We start from the raw sequence: 18,013 nt of genomic DNA on the forward strand, positions 1-18,013 counted from the left end.
GGTAGGCCGGATGTCGTTCGCGTGTCGTTTTTGGTCTGTGTATTTTGTTTTATATTGGTGTCTTGTAAGCCCTTGTTGGCTGGGCATGCATGACACAATAATAATAAAAAAAAAAAAAAAAAAAAAAAATTGTTTGTTTTTATCCCCATGTCGCCCGGAAGTGACGATTCTGTCGACCAATCAACGGAGGGTGCGTGTAGCTCGAACTTGCCGGCAGCCTTTCAGGCGTCTCGTACCCTAACGGAAGAGTAGTAGGCCGTCTGGATACGAGTGCGAAACGAGAAGGCCTACGGCTCACGCCCAATTTTGCCGGTGGAAACACGAACCGTGCCGCACCTTTGCGAACCGAAACCTCCGGTGGAAATGCGCCATTAGTGAGGGTGCGGTATAGCCCCGCTCAGTTACGGCACGCGTTTCCAACGCTGACAGTAACCCTTATGGCGCATTCCACCGGAGGGTGCGGTTTGGTTCGCAAAGGTGCGGCACGGTTCACGTTTCCACCGCCAAAAGTGTCCGTGACCCGAACTGAGCCGTACTCGTTTCGCACTCGTCTCGCACTCGTCTCCAGTAGGCCTACTCCTCGTTGGGGTAGCCTACTACTGAGACGCCTGAAAGGGTGCCGAAAAGATCGAGCAACACTAGCCGCCAATTGATTGGTCGACAGAATCACACTTTCGTGCGACAGGAGGATAATAACAAACAAACACAATATCCGCGAGGTATTTCTGGACAGCTTCGTTTGAAGAAAATGTCGCGCATTCTTCTTTTTCCTTGGATTTATGTAGCCTAGCTAGTCAAGGACAAAAACTCAAAACAAAAATGTAAGGTTACTTGTTGTAGCCCCCCACACAATTAGGGTAGGCTACTGTCAGCGATGGAAACGCAGCCTTAACTGAGCTGTGCCGAACTGAGCTTCGATACTCCACCAAGTCGCACCGAACCGACCCGCACCCTCCGGTGGAAATGCGCCATGAGTACCACAACTGAGGTAGTGAGGAGTACTGCGAGACGAGGACGGCTGAATACGGCTCACGCCCACTTTTGGCGGTGGAAGCTCCACCCGTGCCCTCCGGTGGAAATGCACCATTATGGCGCATTTCCACCGGAGGGTGCGGGTCGGTTCAGTCTGCAAAGGTGCGGCACGGGTCGCGTTTCCATTGATTGGTCGACATATTCGCCCTTCCGTGCGGTAGGGGGATATTAACAAACAAACACATTTCCCGCGAGGTATTTCTGCACAAGGGCGAAAGCTTATTGAAGAAAATGTATTGAAGAAAATGTCGCGCAAAAGTTTGCCGTCCTTCTTGGAAGTCCTACATTGTTGTTCTTTGTTCATTGTGCGCGTTCTTTTTCCTTGGATTATTAGCAGGTTGCACTGTGTGGGGCTGCTATGAGGTCACGATGTATACGTAGCTGTCGCGGCTGTCGCCCTATAAGCCTGTGCTGAACAGAACCAACTTGATGTCCTACTCTCCAGAATCAGACGATACCTCCACGGGTGACCTGAGGGGACTTCAACAACAACTGCATGGGCAAAACAATCCTTTGAGCAGCAGGGGATGACGAGACGATGAATCCCATAGTGGTCAGACAGGCTGATCAGCAGACAGGCTGATCAGATCCCCGAGAAGCGCTTGTCGTCATGGTGCCGACAGTCAGAGGACAGGAAGCTGTGATGTTCTTTCCATCCCGATAAAAAAAAGATACCATGGCCTCATCTGTGTGTGCTCTTCCATTATAAATCGCACATTTGAAATTAAGATGGTTTATAGGACAAGCTGGCTAGTAGTTCTACATAGCCGATTCGATTTTAAAAGAATATTTAATTCTTCTTTGTTAAGTTATAATTGTACACCTCAAAATGTGAATTGGGGCCAAATAGCTACCTAATCGTCTCAAAAGAAGCGTTTGACCAAAGAGAGACCGATTAAAATGGCCTGTTGCTGCCCGCTAGTGCCTTCATGAGGTAAAACATTTCAATAAATTGAAGGATGAATCCCATCCAGACCAAAACCCAAACTCGTGATAATAATATAGGCATATATTTATTCATACATACATATTCATTTATAACAGTTAATTATAAAAAAAAAAGATAAAAGAAAAAAAAAAGATAATTTACAGTAATCATATTGAACTACAGTCATTGTCAAAATCGAATTTGTAATTGCTCAAGTGTCCCATCTACCAAGAACACGCTGTGGAGCCACCTCTTGCCCTTCTATATTGCCTATTCCTTAGCTCCACCCCAGTGCTGGGAAGATGTGCATTAAAAAAGAAGCTAACCCAGAGCAAATAGCATGTTATAGTCTAGCTGATAAATCAACTGAAAAGGGAGCCAGGCCAAAGCGTTTATTTTAGATGATATGCCTTCACAGACACAAAGTGCTGTAGTCCTGCTCATTAGTGCATTTAATGCCATGGAATAATAATGATTATTATTCTCACTTTTTGCGAACCATATACATTCTTTTAGAATAAAGTATCTTTAGTGTCTCGTTTGACTCCGCTGTTGGGCATCTCCTCCTCACCCCTCTTCTTTAGTTTGACTTGCCCTCAACTCAGCCAGTGTTTGAGTGGGTTAGGTTTGATAATAATAACTTGTTTGTATATTCTGACTGGTGGCTTGGAGTGTGCCACATTAGTTCTTGTAGAGGGGCAGCAGGTGATTACATCAAGGCTCAAAGTCCTTTAACCCAAGGTTGAGTATGTTTACACATCTTACATGCTGTATGGGCTTTGAGTGGCCGCCTCTAACCCCTGCATGAATTCTTCCTAAAACAAAACACAGCTGGTTAGAATACACCCAATTCATATCCCTGTACGGCTTTATCCACCATGCCCAAAAAGGTCAAATCACAAAACATGATTGAATAATATTTCAAATGTTTTTTGCTTGCTGGCTAGTGACTTGCATCCAAGTGAAGGGTGTTGGGAAGAGGGAGGGAGAGTAATAAGGATGCTAGTGGGGTAATCGACATTCCATACGGTGAGGTCACACTTATCTTTTAAGAAATATTCATAAATGAAATACATCGGGAAAAAAATTGAAATAAAAGGGTCGATCGAAACGCACACAATAGGGAAGTAGAAGAGGGGGAGACAAAAAGGGGTACAGCGGACATTATACAAACAAACCCTCCTCCAAAACCACAACCTCAAATCCTGGAGTTCCCATTCACCATTATGCACAGGCTCAAAGGCTGCTCTATGGGCATAATATAAAACAAACTCTGGACACGCTCTGTACACACAAACATTAACACGTGTGAGACAAAAAATCATGGAACACAAGGGCGGAAAAACTCAACAGGGGGGTGGGTGGGAGACAATATATTCATGACTTCAAATACAAAACTGGGCCCACACACACACACACACACACACACACACACACACACACACACACACACACACACACACACACACACACACACACACACACACACACACACACACACACACACACACACACACACACACACACACACACACACACACACACATTTTGAAAACTTTAAAATAAGTCATAAAGACAACGTAGGCGAATCGTACGAAAGAGCTAGAGCATCATAGAGTGAAGCATGTGCAAGTGCGTCAATGCTGTCCATGGGGGGGGGGTTAATACTTCATAACAGAAAAAAGCAAATGCCGCATTAAGTTCATTATCCTCCACCTTCACCCGACCAGAATTGTGCACTAGCTTTAGGCCAGAGGTCTGTTCTTCCTCCTCCTGTCTGATCCAGCTGACCACCCCTCCCCAGTCAGCCTCCCCCCCATGTCTCTGGTCTCAGACAGCCAGACCGAGAGTTGGCAGTGGGGGGGAGATGGGGTCACAGACCGCCAGACCACTCAGTATGCTGCAAGGCCTCATGGGAGCTGACCTAGGGTTTGTCAAGGTCAACTGGAGTCCTTGTCGGGGGCAGACACTGTGTGTGTGTATGTGTGTGTGTGTGTGTGTGTGTGTGTGTGTGTGTGTGTGTGTGTGAGTGTGTGTGTGTTTGTGTTTCTTCGTAATCAGTCGTTTATTTTTTTTATAGATGCAACTAAATTAAAACGGAATAAAACTAACTGAAAATATAAATACTTTTAGATTTTTCTTTACATTTTTCCTGACTGAAAGACCGGTCCATTACATTTTCTTGATGTATTTGCATCATAATACGTCCATGTTTTTTTTACGTTGCGGCCATTGTTTGTGATGCACAGGTTTCGCTGCAAGACTTTCAGCTCCAGTTGCGGTACTCGGTTAAATGTTTAAAAATGAACCTCCAGAAGAACTTCTGTCAGAGATGCACCAGAATTAGCCTTTGTGAGTATGTTGTTTTCTTCATCTTATTCTTGGTGTGGGTTACCTGGCTCTCGCTCTCGGAAGTCACGGTCCTTATATGTACAGAGATTTGTTATGATGATTTTTTTTACTTGATTCACTACATGCAACATCTGCCATCTTCTTCAGTCCCCACATTTAGTCTTCAATGGTGTCACATTTTATGAAAATACAGTTTTTAGGTTTTTGATTGTAACATGTAAAGAGCAGGAGACGGAGAGGACTGAAAGTAAAGTAGTAGGTGGGTGTTTTCATGGATGATGTATATGCTTACAAAATAACTTAAATGCTAAAACAATCTTTAAAATTATAACGGGATGAAACATAACAAAAGGGGTGTATAGTGTGTGCACGTGCGTGTGCTTTTAAGTGGGACCTGGTAGGGACAACAGCAGGACCATTCTGAACAACCAAGACTCTAGTACTTGTAGTGAAGTACTGACAGCTAATTGTACACAGTCTGGATAAACAAAGGCAACTATGGGCAACTAGAAATGGGGAGTAGGTTGTTTTTTTCTGGAGGACTAGGGGGTCTTAATGTATATGGTGACTTTATATTAACGCCTGCCACTCATTTTCCACGTAATATTAAGTCAATTTTCTTTGCACCCCTGTGGCCACTGCTGTAACAGTCGTTCCCCCCCACATTCTATAATGTGCTAATGAAATGGCTTTCAGAGCTTCGCATGAGCCAATCACGGATCAGAGCGTCTAATGCCTGACGATAATGATCTCAAATCGGGTGCAAAACAACTCAGATAAATACTAGTCTGCGTGTATATGTTGACCAAAGTGCTCAAGAAAGAAAGAAAATTAACCAGGACAGCCCTCTCAAGTCAAGTGTGTGTGTGTTTTGGTGCTAGCCTGTGTTTGTCACTGGTACATGAATTGTGTCGGCGTGTCAAATTGTAAAGGAAGCGATGGTGGAAGGGAGAGAAAGAAGGTAATATAGGAATGTTGTCGGGAAGAAGATCTCAGACCTTTCGGGTGCTTTGTGTTTTGGGGTTCTTCCGCTCTTGCTCTAATGCAGGGTTGATTTGGGGGGTGGTTTGGTGGGAGAAACCAGCTTGCACTATTATGAAGGGACGTTGAACTGTTCGGGCCTCAGCATGTCGTCAGATCCTACGATGACTGCGGTGCGGGAGACGCCATCTTTGAAAATCATAGGAGAATGCAGCAGCGGCAGAACCTCTGGCGACTGCCTCCGACGGAAGGGGGCGGAGTCACGGGGGCGAAATATGCGTGCACTTTGATGTTAGGCAAATGGGTCTTTCAGAAGAGAGATAAAAAGTTCACAAGTTAATAGATCAAAAGATTTATCAGAATAATTCCCTGTGCAAGTCACAATATCATTTGTCGTTGTGCATGCAAGCGGTGATCCTTCATGTTAGCAAAAGCTTGTCAGCTCGTGCCAGTATAGTATACTAGTCCTGATTATTCCAGGTCTGTCTGGCTAGAGTACCAAAACAAGGCTTAAATGATTGTGGAATGCTGTGGGCCAAGAATACAAAAGATTTCCTCAGAAATGCATACCAATGTATGAATGTGGCTGGCAACCGAAGATTAAGATGCTATACCTCATATTTTATACCTAGACTTATCTTTTCTATTCTAGCCATTTTCATATCAATTATATTATATAGCTGCATATTTGTGTAGTACTGTACGTAGATTAGCTTTTCCTTCTGTTAATAATTTCAATGTAAAGAATGGACCACGGGATAGACAGATAAAAACACCTTCCCCCTTCGCCGCAGTCTCTCTCCCTTCAAACCCCCCCACCTCCCCCCACAACTCACCCGCAGCCTCTTGATGCCGGCCCTGGTGATCTGCTGGCAGTCGTAAAGCTCGATGCGGTCCAGGCTGTGGCAGCTCTTCAGGTGCTCCAGTGAGGCGTCCGTGATCAGGGGGCAGTTGTCCAACTCGATCACCTCCAGCCGGTCGTGGGCACAGGGGCCGCTACCCAGGTGTCGGATGCCGTCGTCAGTGATCAGCTCACAGTGAGAAAGACTCTGGAAGGGTCAGGTGAGGGTTAGTGTCCGAGGCTGATATGGGGTGAGATTATCACTATTCAGTCCTTTCAGTGTTCCTCAAACATGAAAAGCGTAACCCTAAGGCTACCTTAGGGGGTAGGCTGAGGTAGGTTTAGTCTGGTAACACACAAGTTCTACAACATTTTCTAATGATTGACAAAAACATAATAAGTGAAGCCCAAGACTATGTTCCCCATTAAACAAGGATTTGCAACCCCAAATTTAATGTGCACTCCAAATAACATGCACATACATTCATTAGGGGCCCAAGCAGCGAAGCTGCTTGGTCCCCCATTGTTTCTGTACCGTTCATTTCCCCCCCCAAATTCTGTAAAAGACACACTGCAGCCTATACCGTTAAGTCGAAAACTCTTGAAATGTTCAGGTATGGCTGCCAATAACCTCCACTACTATAAAACCAAATTTGTGATACTGCACCCAAAGCGCCATAGTAAAAATGATTAGGCTTATTTCTCCTCACCAGATTGACCTGGTCTCAAAATTCTTTCATCATATTAATCTCTAGAATCAGATTCATCATTAAATGTCTTATTATGCCCTAAAATGTTTAAACATGATCAAGAGATTCATAGGCTACAAAAATAATCAAAACTTCACCAAAATCGCCACATAAAATCTTTAGACCAAGCCTCACAAAAGTTATCAAACAGAATGTATTTTATTTAGTTCCATTTGACAAACATTGACCAATAAAGTTGGAGCAGTCAGCCCATTGTCCTCATACGACTATCATTAGGTGGATAACCATACCCCTCACTACCCATAAACCCAAATTACGGTACTGCATCCAAAGGTGGCTCTATTTAAAAAAGATTAGGAACTAGCCTTATTATTTCTCCTGACCAGATAGACCTGGACTCAAAAAAAATTCATTTTATTAATCTCTAAAATCAGATGCATCTTTTTCAGCCTGGACTGCGCTGATGAAAGGGGTACACCATGAAATAAATAGCATGGAGGGGATACTGTGGTAGAAATAGCCAACACCAAAGAAACATATGAACTTGTCACTCACCAGGACTTGCAAACGAGGGCAGTGGATGGATAACTGGATCAGCGTTCCATCTGTAATCTGATGGAGAGGTGAGAGAAAATGTCACCAAATACACTTCCTCTTCAACGCAGGCAATAGAACAACTGACTGCGGTGCATAATTATTATGCTTAACAAACCTGTACGCATTCTTCCAAATCCATCTTTTCAAGTTCATGACAATTCTGAAAGGGAAGGGAAGACAGTTTGAGTTATCCATTATCAAAACGTTCATTTGTTGAACATCGAAACCAGGCTGAAACACACCCGTCGCCCAAAGGCAGAAACATTTGACAACATGTACAAAAATGGAACCCTACATTCAGAATATTATTCCACATTATTCCAAACTTTTTTGTTTGTGCACAAAGGGATCCTGGGCTATACTAAGGAGATCATCAGGCTCCATACTCACCCTTGCTAAAGTAGTGAAGCCCACATCAGTGAGCTGAGAGCAGCGGGCCACCTCCAATATTCTACCAGGACAAAGGAAAAGAGTTAAAGGTTTCCATTCCATTTAGTCTGAGCTCATGTGGTCCTACTATGCTGTCGCAGAACTTCCTAGCGTCCGACGTTCTTAGATGTTTTAGCCAAGTCTTCCCATTTGAAAAGTGGGAAGACTTGGCAAATTGTCCGTCTACCCTCTCAGCGTAACCCTGAGAGGCTCCCTGAGCAGCAGGAGCGTGGGAACCAGAGCGGGGAGCGGAGAGTGGGCTCACCTGAGCCGCGGGCAGTTCTGACCCAGCGCATGGAGGATGGCGTCGGTGATGTTGGCGCAGCCGGACACACACAGGGACTGGAGGCGGTGGCAGCCACGGCAGATTGTGATGAGGCCCTCGTCTGTGATCTGCTGCTCGGCGGAGGGGGCGGCGGTGTGTTCCAGAGATCAGTCACGTTAGCGCAGTGGATATGAGAACCGTAACATCCCGCCTTCTAACTTGACTTAAGCGAATCACAGCTTGTATGGCAAATCTTCATACAATTTGTTTCTTTAGAGGGACGAATGGACCTAACAATTTATTGTCAGACGCTGGTGAAAACGATGAAAACAAAACGGATACGAATACGACGTGGTCCGTTGAGGTGAACTGAATGGATGAGCTAAACGGATCTCTGTTCCACCACCAAAACGGGTGCCTCAATGGGTTAAATCTGTAGAGGGCCCCTTTAATGTCACTTTATATGACATTATATACCGTACATATATATATTGCGGCTATAACACACCATCCAAAAATAATAATAAATCCATTTATATGTAAACAAAACAATGTTCATCTCTCGATATAAGGGGCTCAAAGAGTGAAGATACACAGCCAGTGACAATTTCAGGAAAACAAAGAAAAAAATGTGTTTATTGGATTTCACACAATGAAGTTACAACTGCTACATCCTCCACCACAATTAAATGTGTTGACGAGCAAGGTGGCACACAGTATGTGGGCTACCAATCTACACAATCCCAATGCAACACTTTACCACCCCCGTCCTCCTCACCCGACCCCCACTAGAAGTCAGTTCAAATAAACAACACCGCTTGAAGATTCATCCTCTTCAAAGTCCTACAAAATAGCAGATAAAAATGGGTCTCCCAGAGGTTGTTGGAGGTACTACTCACCGAGCAGGTCTGCAGGTTGAGAGTGACCAGTTCTGGACAGTGGCCCCCAATGTGCTTCAGAGCCTCATCTTCTAACTGCAGGGGGGGGGGGGGGGGGATTAAGAAATGGTGCCGTTTATGAGATTTAAGAGCCATAGTTGACTAGCCTGCCTCTGTATAAGACAATTTAGATTTACACCTTGCTCATATCTAACCAATCAGGGCATCTCTTCCCTGATTGATGGGTGAAAATAGCTTGCCCTGATCGGCAGAGAAAGTAAGGATGGAAGAAATGAATAGATCCACAGTCGAAATAAACCAGATATTTGCTGCCCAACCCGTAGTCCCTGAGATACTCCTGTAGGCACATGTTGTTATGAGGAGCCAGAAGACACTCGCTGGTCTATTCATTTATCACACCACCTGTGTGAGAAATTAGGATCCAAGGGAGATGGTGGAATTTCATGATTGAAGCACAGTTGGTCATTCATGGACTCACACAATGTAGTCATCATTCAAAGAAACGATCTGGCACATTGACTATTTGCAACACATTTTCATTAAACACAACCATTCAGTGCGTGTGTATGCAGTATGCCCACAATATATCTGGTTACACAATGGATGTATGGTGCCAACCGTCATGTGCAACGTCTCTTTGGATGGGCCAAACAAGACACTATATAAATGTCCACTCTAAACATTTCCCACCTGTTTGTGCGTGCGCGTACATGCACGTGTGTGTACCTGTATACATCCTTTAAGGAAAAGGCCTTTGAGCCCTGGGCAGCATCGAACCAGGGCCTGGACACCATCCTTGGTCACCTGGTCACACCAGGAGATGTTGAGCTGCTCCAGCAGAGGACATCCCTCACTAGGGGAAAAGACACCACGTCCAGACGGTCAGTACAGAGAGACGCAGAGTTCTTCTCACCACTCATCTTAACCCCTAGGTGATCCATCTGTTTACACTTTACTTGACAACATACTCATTCCACCGGTCACGAGCAGACACTTATCAAGGAGGAATTGCTGAGAGTCAATGCGACTTAAGGTAACGCTTTTTATGCCTACAGGTAGAAGAAGAATGGAAGGGCATACATTTCCATCTTGGTTTTAAATGCTAGCGACCTTGGGGGGGGGGGAACTGAATGCACAATTGTGAGTCAATCAGGCCCACCTGAGGGCCTTGAGGGACAGGTTGGTGATCGAGGTGCAGGAAGCGAGGTCCAGGTGCTTCAGCTTTGGGCAGAACTTACTGAGGCTGTTACACGTGCTGCACGAGAAGGAACACACACACACGCACAATTTTATTCCACATTACAAGTAAAATATTCATTAGGAATCACATTTTTTGAGAGATCCAACACATTAATACAGGTCAGCACATTGTTATGTAATTGGCAATTTCAGGGATGCAAGAAACGTCTCCTTTTCCAGGTAAACATGCTTCCTATAACTGCAGAAATGGAGCAGTACTTTAGAAGCTGTTTGGCTCGTGTTCTTCAAAGCCCCCCAATGCAAAGTCCACGGGTCACCAGCCTATGTACATGCCCCTAGACCACCTAACACCAGCACAATAATTTGGCATTATTAACCAAGATTTTCAATGGTTGATATTAATGTTTGATATTTTAGAGCTGTAGAATTCCTCCATAAACAGGTCAAATGGGCATGACACCTCAAAAGCCTAACTCTTTTGGAATTCTGATATATGATGACAACATCTGGTGTGTTTGAAATTAACCATTTGTACTGTGCAGTAGTGTGTTTGAAGATCTTTTCGTCTGCCAGACAGGGAATCTGAGCAGAAATGAGGTCCACAAGTTTGTCGTGTCTGGCAATATAGAGTCCTTTAAGTGATGGGTTAGTGGCAACGGTTCATGAGGTGGGCTACTGACTCCAGATGTTGAGGGGGGGTCATACAGCATACAGAAGTGTGAAAGGATGGAGGGAAACCATAGTGAAAGGTTGTATTTTGTAGGAAGAACCTGCAGACATGCTTTTATACACTAAAAGAAAAGGATCTCCTAACTGATGGTGGCATTGCTATAGATTGTGTGTGACCCAGAGTGGTCCGTGGAGGGCAGTTTTCCCAACTTTCCCTGGAGTTTTAGACTGGACCAATACTCCATATTTTGGGCTCCCTGAATAGACAGAAGAGTCCGCCTTGATGTTCTAGGCTGGACCAGGTGAACAATGCTGTTATGATGCAGCCTGGTCTCCACAACGACGGATGGATCCTCTACGACTGTATCAGAGACCTCTAAAGGTTGGAGATGGGAAGTCCACCTCAGTGCAGTGCCTGTCCTCTGGCATAGATTGTTTAAGTCTGGCTAGTCTGATAACACACCAAAAACCCTGTGCTCATCCATCCAGATATCCATTGGGCTTTCTTTTAATACCCAGGAAGTCGTCTTCCCCACTGCCGTCACATAGCACTTTTCTTTACTTAAAATCCAGCATTAAGGATGCTCTGGCCATTTGCCTCACGCTGGGGTCACCACAATTCAGCATGTTGGTGAGGTGAGACTGTCTTGTGGCGGTGTACTCCCACATGCATTTTGGAATTCCAAGCCCCCCATCCTGTCTGTTCTGGAAAATATAGCATTTTGTGGAATGTGTATTACGACATAACCATTTTCTAACCATGTTATCTGTTTTGTTGTCCAATTCACGCAATACTTTTTGTGGAATATGGACATTTGCAAAAATATGTTGAATTTTAGAAAAAGCCATGTCTCGTATTGCTTGCAGTTTCAAAGTTACAGGAAGAGGTGCTTCGTCGATGAGGTCCAGTCTGTCGATAAACTGATGTGCCATGACATTAACTTGCTGATTCCATTCCATTCTCGTGGCCCAGGTAGTTATAGGTGTCATGTCGGGTGCACACTCCGACCGGCTGGTCTAAGACGTGAAAAGAGGGGGGCTGGACAGCTTTTGGTATAGCTTAGCAGCAGCAGTGGCGTGGGAAACATGCAGTCATTTGGGATAACGTCAATCGCCTTTGCTCTGCGGTGCTGCCATAGGTAGGTTAGTTTGTTTTGGCCTACCCTTTGGGGTCGGCTGTGATGTTCTCTCGTTGCCGCAGCACTCACTTGCTGGATCACCTCCCGCAGGTGCCGCAGTTGTTTTTCGATCCATTCATCCGGATTCACAATAGGGTTTGATTTAGATTGCACGTCTTCATCTAGTGAGTAACTGGATGATAGAACTGCATACTTGAGTAACGGTAGTCCAAATGGTCTTCCATCGGCACGTTTTGTCGAGGTTTTTGAAGAAAGCTCAGTTGAGAGCTATAAACAACTTTGACCACTTCCTGAAATCTTCGGTGAGAAAAAACTTCTGTCTTTCTTGTAATCATTTATTAATCAGGCCTTTCCTAAATTGTATTTTGCGATCCTGGAAGTTTGTCCATTAATTTTCTGCCAGCAGTTTAGGATTTCAGGATTTGCGTGTGGTGTTTGTAAATGTTACTGCTTTGAATTGCCTGCTTAAAAGGCAACTTTGATGGATGTTATCAAACACATAACAAGTAGTGCGACGAAGTTACGACGAGTGATGTTTGGTTTAGTTTGGCGTTGGGAGGTCAGAACGGCGTGCGTGCACTCCACAACACACACACACACACACACACACACACACACACACACACACACACACACACACACACACACACACACACACACACACACACACACACGCACACGCGCACACGCTTCTGTCATATCAACCCATGGAGGAACATACCTGTCTGTGATCTTAGTGCATCCATTCAGACTCAGGAGCTCAATGTTTCTGCAGTTCTGGGAGAAAGTCCTATAAACCAAGATAAAACATTCATGCAAACAAACACGCAATTTTACAAATCAGACCTCAAACTCGTACACATATCAACCGTGTGGCAACAAAGTGGGAACTTTGCCCACCTGAGGTCCCTGCCAATGCCAAATCGATGCCACAAAAAGGGCAACATATTTTTCATATTTCCACAAAAAGCTCTGCTACTCTTCCTAGTTCAGTGACGATGCCATTTTAGTCAGAAACCCAAGCCCCTCCACCTGGCGTAGCGCCTCAATAAACCGTTAGCTTAAAGTGACAACTATTACAAAACATCCAGAATGCAAAACCTCTACAGCTACAGATTTAAATGCAGGCTGCTGCTCTGATTTTGCAACAAGTTAACGTTACCTCAACTCCACTTTAGGCCTTAGGACTCTTATTGGTTTGTGATACCAAAGTGTCAGCCATGAATCCCCTAATGGCCTATAAGTGGTTCGCGGTGGTTGGATGCAAAAAGATCCACCAGCATTCTATGTCAACGCGAAACATTTTGATATCCTTCTCTTAATCCAAAGAAAATACCCGTTTTCTTTTTTCCGTTAGGATCTGCATGGTTAGTTAATCTCCATTGTATGCATCATTTATTTTGACAGGTCCCGGTGGAGCTAGTTGCCTCAAGGATTACTTCCCGGTGCCTCCTACAGCTCACCTTAAAGCGCTGTCTCCCACACCCAGGCACCCTCGCAGGCTCAGCTTCCGCAGGAAACCTCCACATCGCTTCGAGATGTTCTCCACCACCCGGCCCTGTGTTAAAAAAACACCAAACTCTGCAATTCTAGTGCTGCACTTCTACTGAGGTCACCCAGTGAACACTAGCGACTGATTGAATGTAAAGTATTAATGTAAAATATGTTGACAAGAGGAGTGGTACACGAGCCAGAAGAAAGCCACCAGGTTAAGATTCAAATGTGATCACGGTTTAGGTACTCACCTCAATGTCCCTCTGGAAGTCAAAGAGGTCAATCCTTTGCCAATTGCTGCCATCCAAGGCAAGAACGTTCCAGGACTGAGGGAAGGGAGAAATTGAGGGGGTGATGGCAGGGTATCGGGGTGAATAATTTATCATAGTTTTTAGTGGTGCAACAGTTCACGGGTTACCCATGATCCGTACGGATCAACCCTCACGGTTCGGGACGCAAGTGATCCGCGGATCGGCTGATAAAAAAAAAGTTCTGCGTTCACATGATCAGCGCATGTTTAGAGGACAATTCCGGTATTAACAACATCATCAAGTAGTAAATACAGTTTCTGTTGTGTTTTATTTGGCGTTCTGTAAATCCCATTGTAACGGAAACCGGAACCGGCCATGTTTATGTTTGGTTGTAGTCTTTTCGCTCGGTTCTCAGTATCAACAGTAGGGCTAGAACCGAGCGAAAAGACTACAACCAACCCCCCTTGCAATGAGCAATGAGTCTTCCAACCGAAATCAATGGATTTACAAAATGCCAAATAAAACACGACAGAAACTGTATTTCGCTATACCATACTTGATGAAACAAAAAAAGATGAGGATGTCTGCATTGCCTTGGGAGAGTGTAGACTCTAAACTCTCCTCAGGCAATGCAGACAACCTGAATTGTGAATCCAGGGTTAGGGAATATTTACCATCCATGTTAAAAAGAAGAAGGACTAATGACTCAGATTGCAATTTTTTTTAAATATTGACTATGCTTAAAGGAAGCAGGATTATTACCAAATTTTTCACTTTATTTTGTTTTTACACATTTGAAGATTTTATTTAAAGTCACATTTGTCTCGTTATCTTTATTGTTGTTGATGATCCGAAAATGATCCGACCCGTGACTCAAAAACCGCGACACGATCCGAACCGTGAGTATTGTGATCCGTTGCACCCCTAATAGTTTTCATACAAATCTAATGAACACAGACTCACCCTTGAGACCTGGGCACAGCGACAGAGTGTCACCACATCGAGAAAGGAGAAGATTCTGGAAGACAGAGGTGGGGGGTCAGAATCCTGTACTGCACTGCCAGAAATCCTACTTTGCACCAGGGCTCTCCCTTCAACCACCACCACTATTGGTGCTGAACACAGCTTCTGTACACATACACCGTGGTGAGAGCAAACATAGCAACACTGCTGTTGTTGACCCATTTGCGGAGGTGCAATGTTTACCTTTCTCAGCCAGCCGGTTTTGTGAATCTTAAGGTGAGGTGTACCGCATCCGTTTATAAAACAGACCAACCAATCACAACACATTTCTGCGTAGATTCAAGGCTAAATTAAGGGTGGAACGAGTCCTGTGTGCTGGTCTGCTCAACAGGTTGTTGTAAACCGGGCCCAAGCATTCTGCAGAGTCAGCAGACAAGGCTAAGGCCACTCTGTTGGCAAGGAGATCAGTCTCGAGCTATGGCCTCCATTTTGAGTGTGGTCAGAGACTCCTGCCTCTTCCACTTGAATCGATCTGAATGTTTTACAGCTCCAAGCAGCTGTTTTTAATCACAGATATAGCTCTGTGTGGCAGTGTGTGAGAGTGAGTGTTCACCGTAGCAACAGTTCCTTGGGCAACTTCTTATTGATGACCGCTTCGTCGCTGTTTGAGAACATCTGGAGAGAGCACAGGAAGAGCACTGTTAGTCGTGGGCTGGGTTCTAAGAGTCTCAACACACGACACCCCATTCCCCCTCGATCAGATGGGATTGAATATGTCCACTGTGATTCCCAAGCCCAGGGGCAGTACCAGTATACAGGCATAAACAACTGCAATTGTATCAGCTGACATAGGTTCAATGTCAAGGATAAAAAACAGACAGGGGAGAGAGGGGCCAGGCAAAGTCCTGATGGGATTATCTGTTTGTCACAACAAGACTTTGATGGTGTCTAAATTTATCTTATCTATGTTGCTGTGGACGTATTTAAACTATTACTTGCCCCCAAAATACATCTTTTTTGATTAGATGACATACACACACAAAGGTCAACACTACAATAGTTTGAGCAAATACACTGGGTTTACAAGCAAAGGCTTAAAAGCAATTATAAAAGAAAATATATATATATACATTTAGGTCCCTTGAGTACTATTGATCGTGTTAAAAATGCATATAATAGAATGTATAATAGCATTTACATCTGGAAATGTTTAATAATTGACCAAGGCATTCACTCAGTCCACACAAACAAACGAATTTAGTACCTGTTAAAACAAATGACTGGAACAAAACAAAACAGTGAGCTCCGGGTCAATGCCTCTGTCTCTTTTCCATACACACAACCTATGAGACCCCATGCAGCGGCTACGTGTAACTTTTTGAAATAGTAGAAGAAATGGGATATTTAGGGGAAATTTACTCCGACAACTCGACTAAAGCATTGGCCGACAGTAAAATAATCCAGGGGCATTTCCGGAAAAAAAACGACGCAGTGAGTTTACACCAACGGGTAAAGACTGGGTATTGTAATCCCTGACATGAGCGCAATGCAGACGACGTTTTGGAGACAATAAATCAACACATAAAACGAAAAAAAAGAAGCGCAGAAAGGCCATAGTGAAACGGTCATTGAAATCGAATGCATATTAAATCAAATAACGGACACAACTCCCCTTAAATAGTTATTCGACACGCTTTGCCAAGACAAATAATTTGACATAACTCAACTTTTTCATACTGTTAAACCCATTGTTATTGCCCCATACACGACTTAGCACTGTCACTTCTACCCCAGCAGTCAGACCAGAGGGTGGGCTACGGCCTGAACCTTCCGTGTAGTCAGCTGTTGCACTGTTAAAAATACATAAAACCACACAAATCCCACCCTAGCACGGGATTAAATACAACAACAACAACAACACTGGGTGATGATGGTGGTATCAGGCCAATGCTATGTTGTTTAGCATTCCTATGTGTATTAAATGGTGGAAGTTCGCTGCTAATGTGGTCGAGCCAACGGTATATTGTATGCTACGTGCAATTCCAATGCGTATGTTAATGCGTCTCGAATACATATCCCCTCGGTCGATTGACAATTAATTTGAATATAGCCCATTCTGTCTATGGTGGCCGATCAGGGTCCATATATCAGTCACAAGTCAAGGCCCCCCCACACGGCCGCATCGATAGCTTCAACAACAGCCTGATAATCACACACAGACACAAACACACTTCTTAAAGACGCTAGCCTCAAATCCAGTAGACAGTCATTCGATTATTGAACAGCTACAAATTCTTCAGAAAGTCAACCAGTGAATTGCATGTTCAACAGCATAATGTCAACATCTACAAGCGGCGTGCTAGCCCTAACCTCATTGTCTTTGTTTTGACTGCACAAAGAAAACATTGGAGGACCTTTAAAACGTGTCATATAAAAAGGTGGAATGGCGTGACAGTCTTAAAGAGAGAAAATGTGTTTTCAATTGAACTATATGCTAGAGGTTGCCATTTCATCAACAAAACAACAGCATTTTTAGCTCATTCCAAACATTGACTGCGGAAGCTCTATCAGTTAGCCCACTATAAGCGCAGTTTTCAACAAATACAGCGGCGGGCATCCAGCGGGCCTATATCTAACGTCAATAACATCCTCGGCAAACACATCAGAAATACTAATATCAAGCAGGTTATTGTTTTTATCAAACTCACCTCAAACCGGCTCCGTGAAACACCATTCGCCTCCTTCCCCATCTCGGACGGTGGGTTAACCGACTCGATCAGGGGTTAACTAATTTGATATAATATGCGGTGTAGTTTGCAAATATTGGCTCTTTTCTTGCGACTTGTCTTCTGAAGATATCATGCTACCGTAGTCTTGGTAGCGCAAAGGGAAAATTGTGTGTTATTTGTACGGATTTACAAATGCAAGTGCCATTTTTGGACATAACAGCAACAGCCAACAAGCCAGTTATCTTATCGGCTCACTTTCACCATCACCACCTCCCCCCTTAAGTATGTCCACACAATTGGCCAATAAAAACCTCAAATACTGTAGACGTTAGATCCACATTAATTATAAACTAACTAATAATAGATTATGATAATTTATCGATTAGTGTCTATTGGTTAGTATTCTCAAACAGATCTGTTTTTAATCTAAAATACTTTCTTTTACATTCCTTCTAATAATTGTGATGTTTGGAATGGGATTCACTTTTAATACATTGTGCAATTGTATTGTATTGTGGAACACAAGATTATTAT

At 44.0% G+C, this 18,013-nt stretch overlaps 1 protein-coding gene across 1 annotated transcript; it reads right to left on the reverse strand.

The window, feature by feature from the left end:
* Positions 1 to 2,026: 2,026 nt before the first annotated feature.
* fbxl20 (F-box and leucine-rich repeat protein 20) lies at positions 2,027 to 17,760 on the reverse strand. Its single transcript, XM_060040325.1, has 15 exons — positions 17,459 to 17,760; positions 15,364 to 15,425; positions 14,751 to 14,805; positions 13,788 to 13,862; positions 13,506 to 13,600; positions 12,764 to 12,832; positions 10,194 to 10,289; positions 9,761 to 9,887; positions 9,035 to 9,109; positions 8,136 to 8,266; positions 7,832 to 7,892; positions 7,557 to 7,601; positions 7,400 to 7,456; positions 6,130 to 6,342; positions 2,027 to 5,599 (listed from the first exon to the last, which is right to left on the reverse strand). The coding sequence occupies exons 1-15, from the start codon at positions 17,498 to 17,500 to the stop codon at positions 5,492 to 5,494; spliced, it is 1,311 nt and encodes a 436-aa protein (XP_059896308.1). The 5' UTR covers positions 17,501 to 17,760; the 3' UTR covers positions 2,027 to 5,491.
* Positions 17,761 to 18,013: the final 253 nt, after the last annotated feature.

The sequence above is a fragment of the Gadus macrocephalus genome, chromosome 2 (genome assembly GCF_031168955.1).
Source record: "Gadus macrocephalus chromosome 2, ASM3116895v1".
NCBI classification, from domain to species: Eukaryota; Metazoa; Chordata; class Actinopteri; order Gadiformes; family Gadidae; genus Gadus; species Gadus macrocephalus.

Coding starts and splice junctions, on each gene's coding strand:
- fbxl20 (XM_060040325.1), bottom strand. CDS start 17,500: ATGGGGAAGGAGGCGAATGGTGTTTCACGGAGCCGGTTTGAG. Junction 12,833..13,505: donor GTGGGAGACAGCGCTTTAAG/GTGAGCTGTAGG, acceptor CTTGGTTTATAG/GACTTTCTCCCAGAACTGCA. Junction 6,343..7,399: donor GCCCTCGTTTGCAAGTCCTG/GTGAGTGACAAG, acceptor TGACCCTTCCAG/AGTCTTTCTCACTGTGAGCT.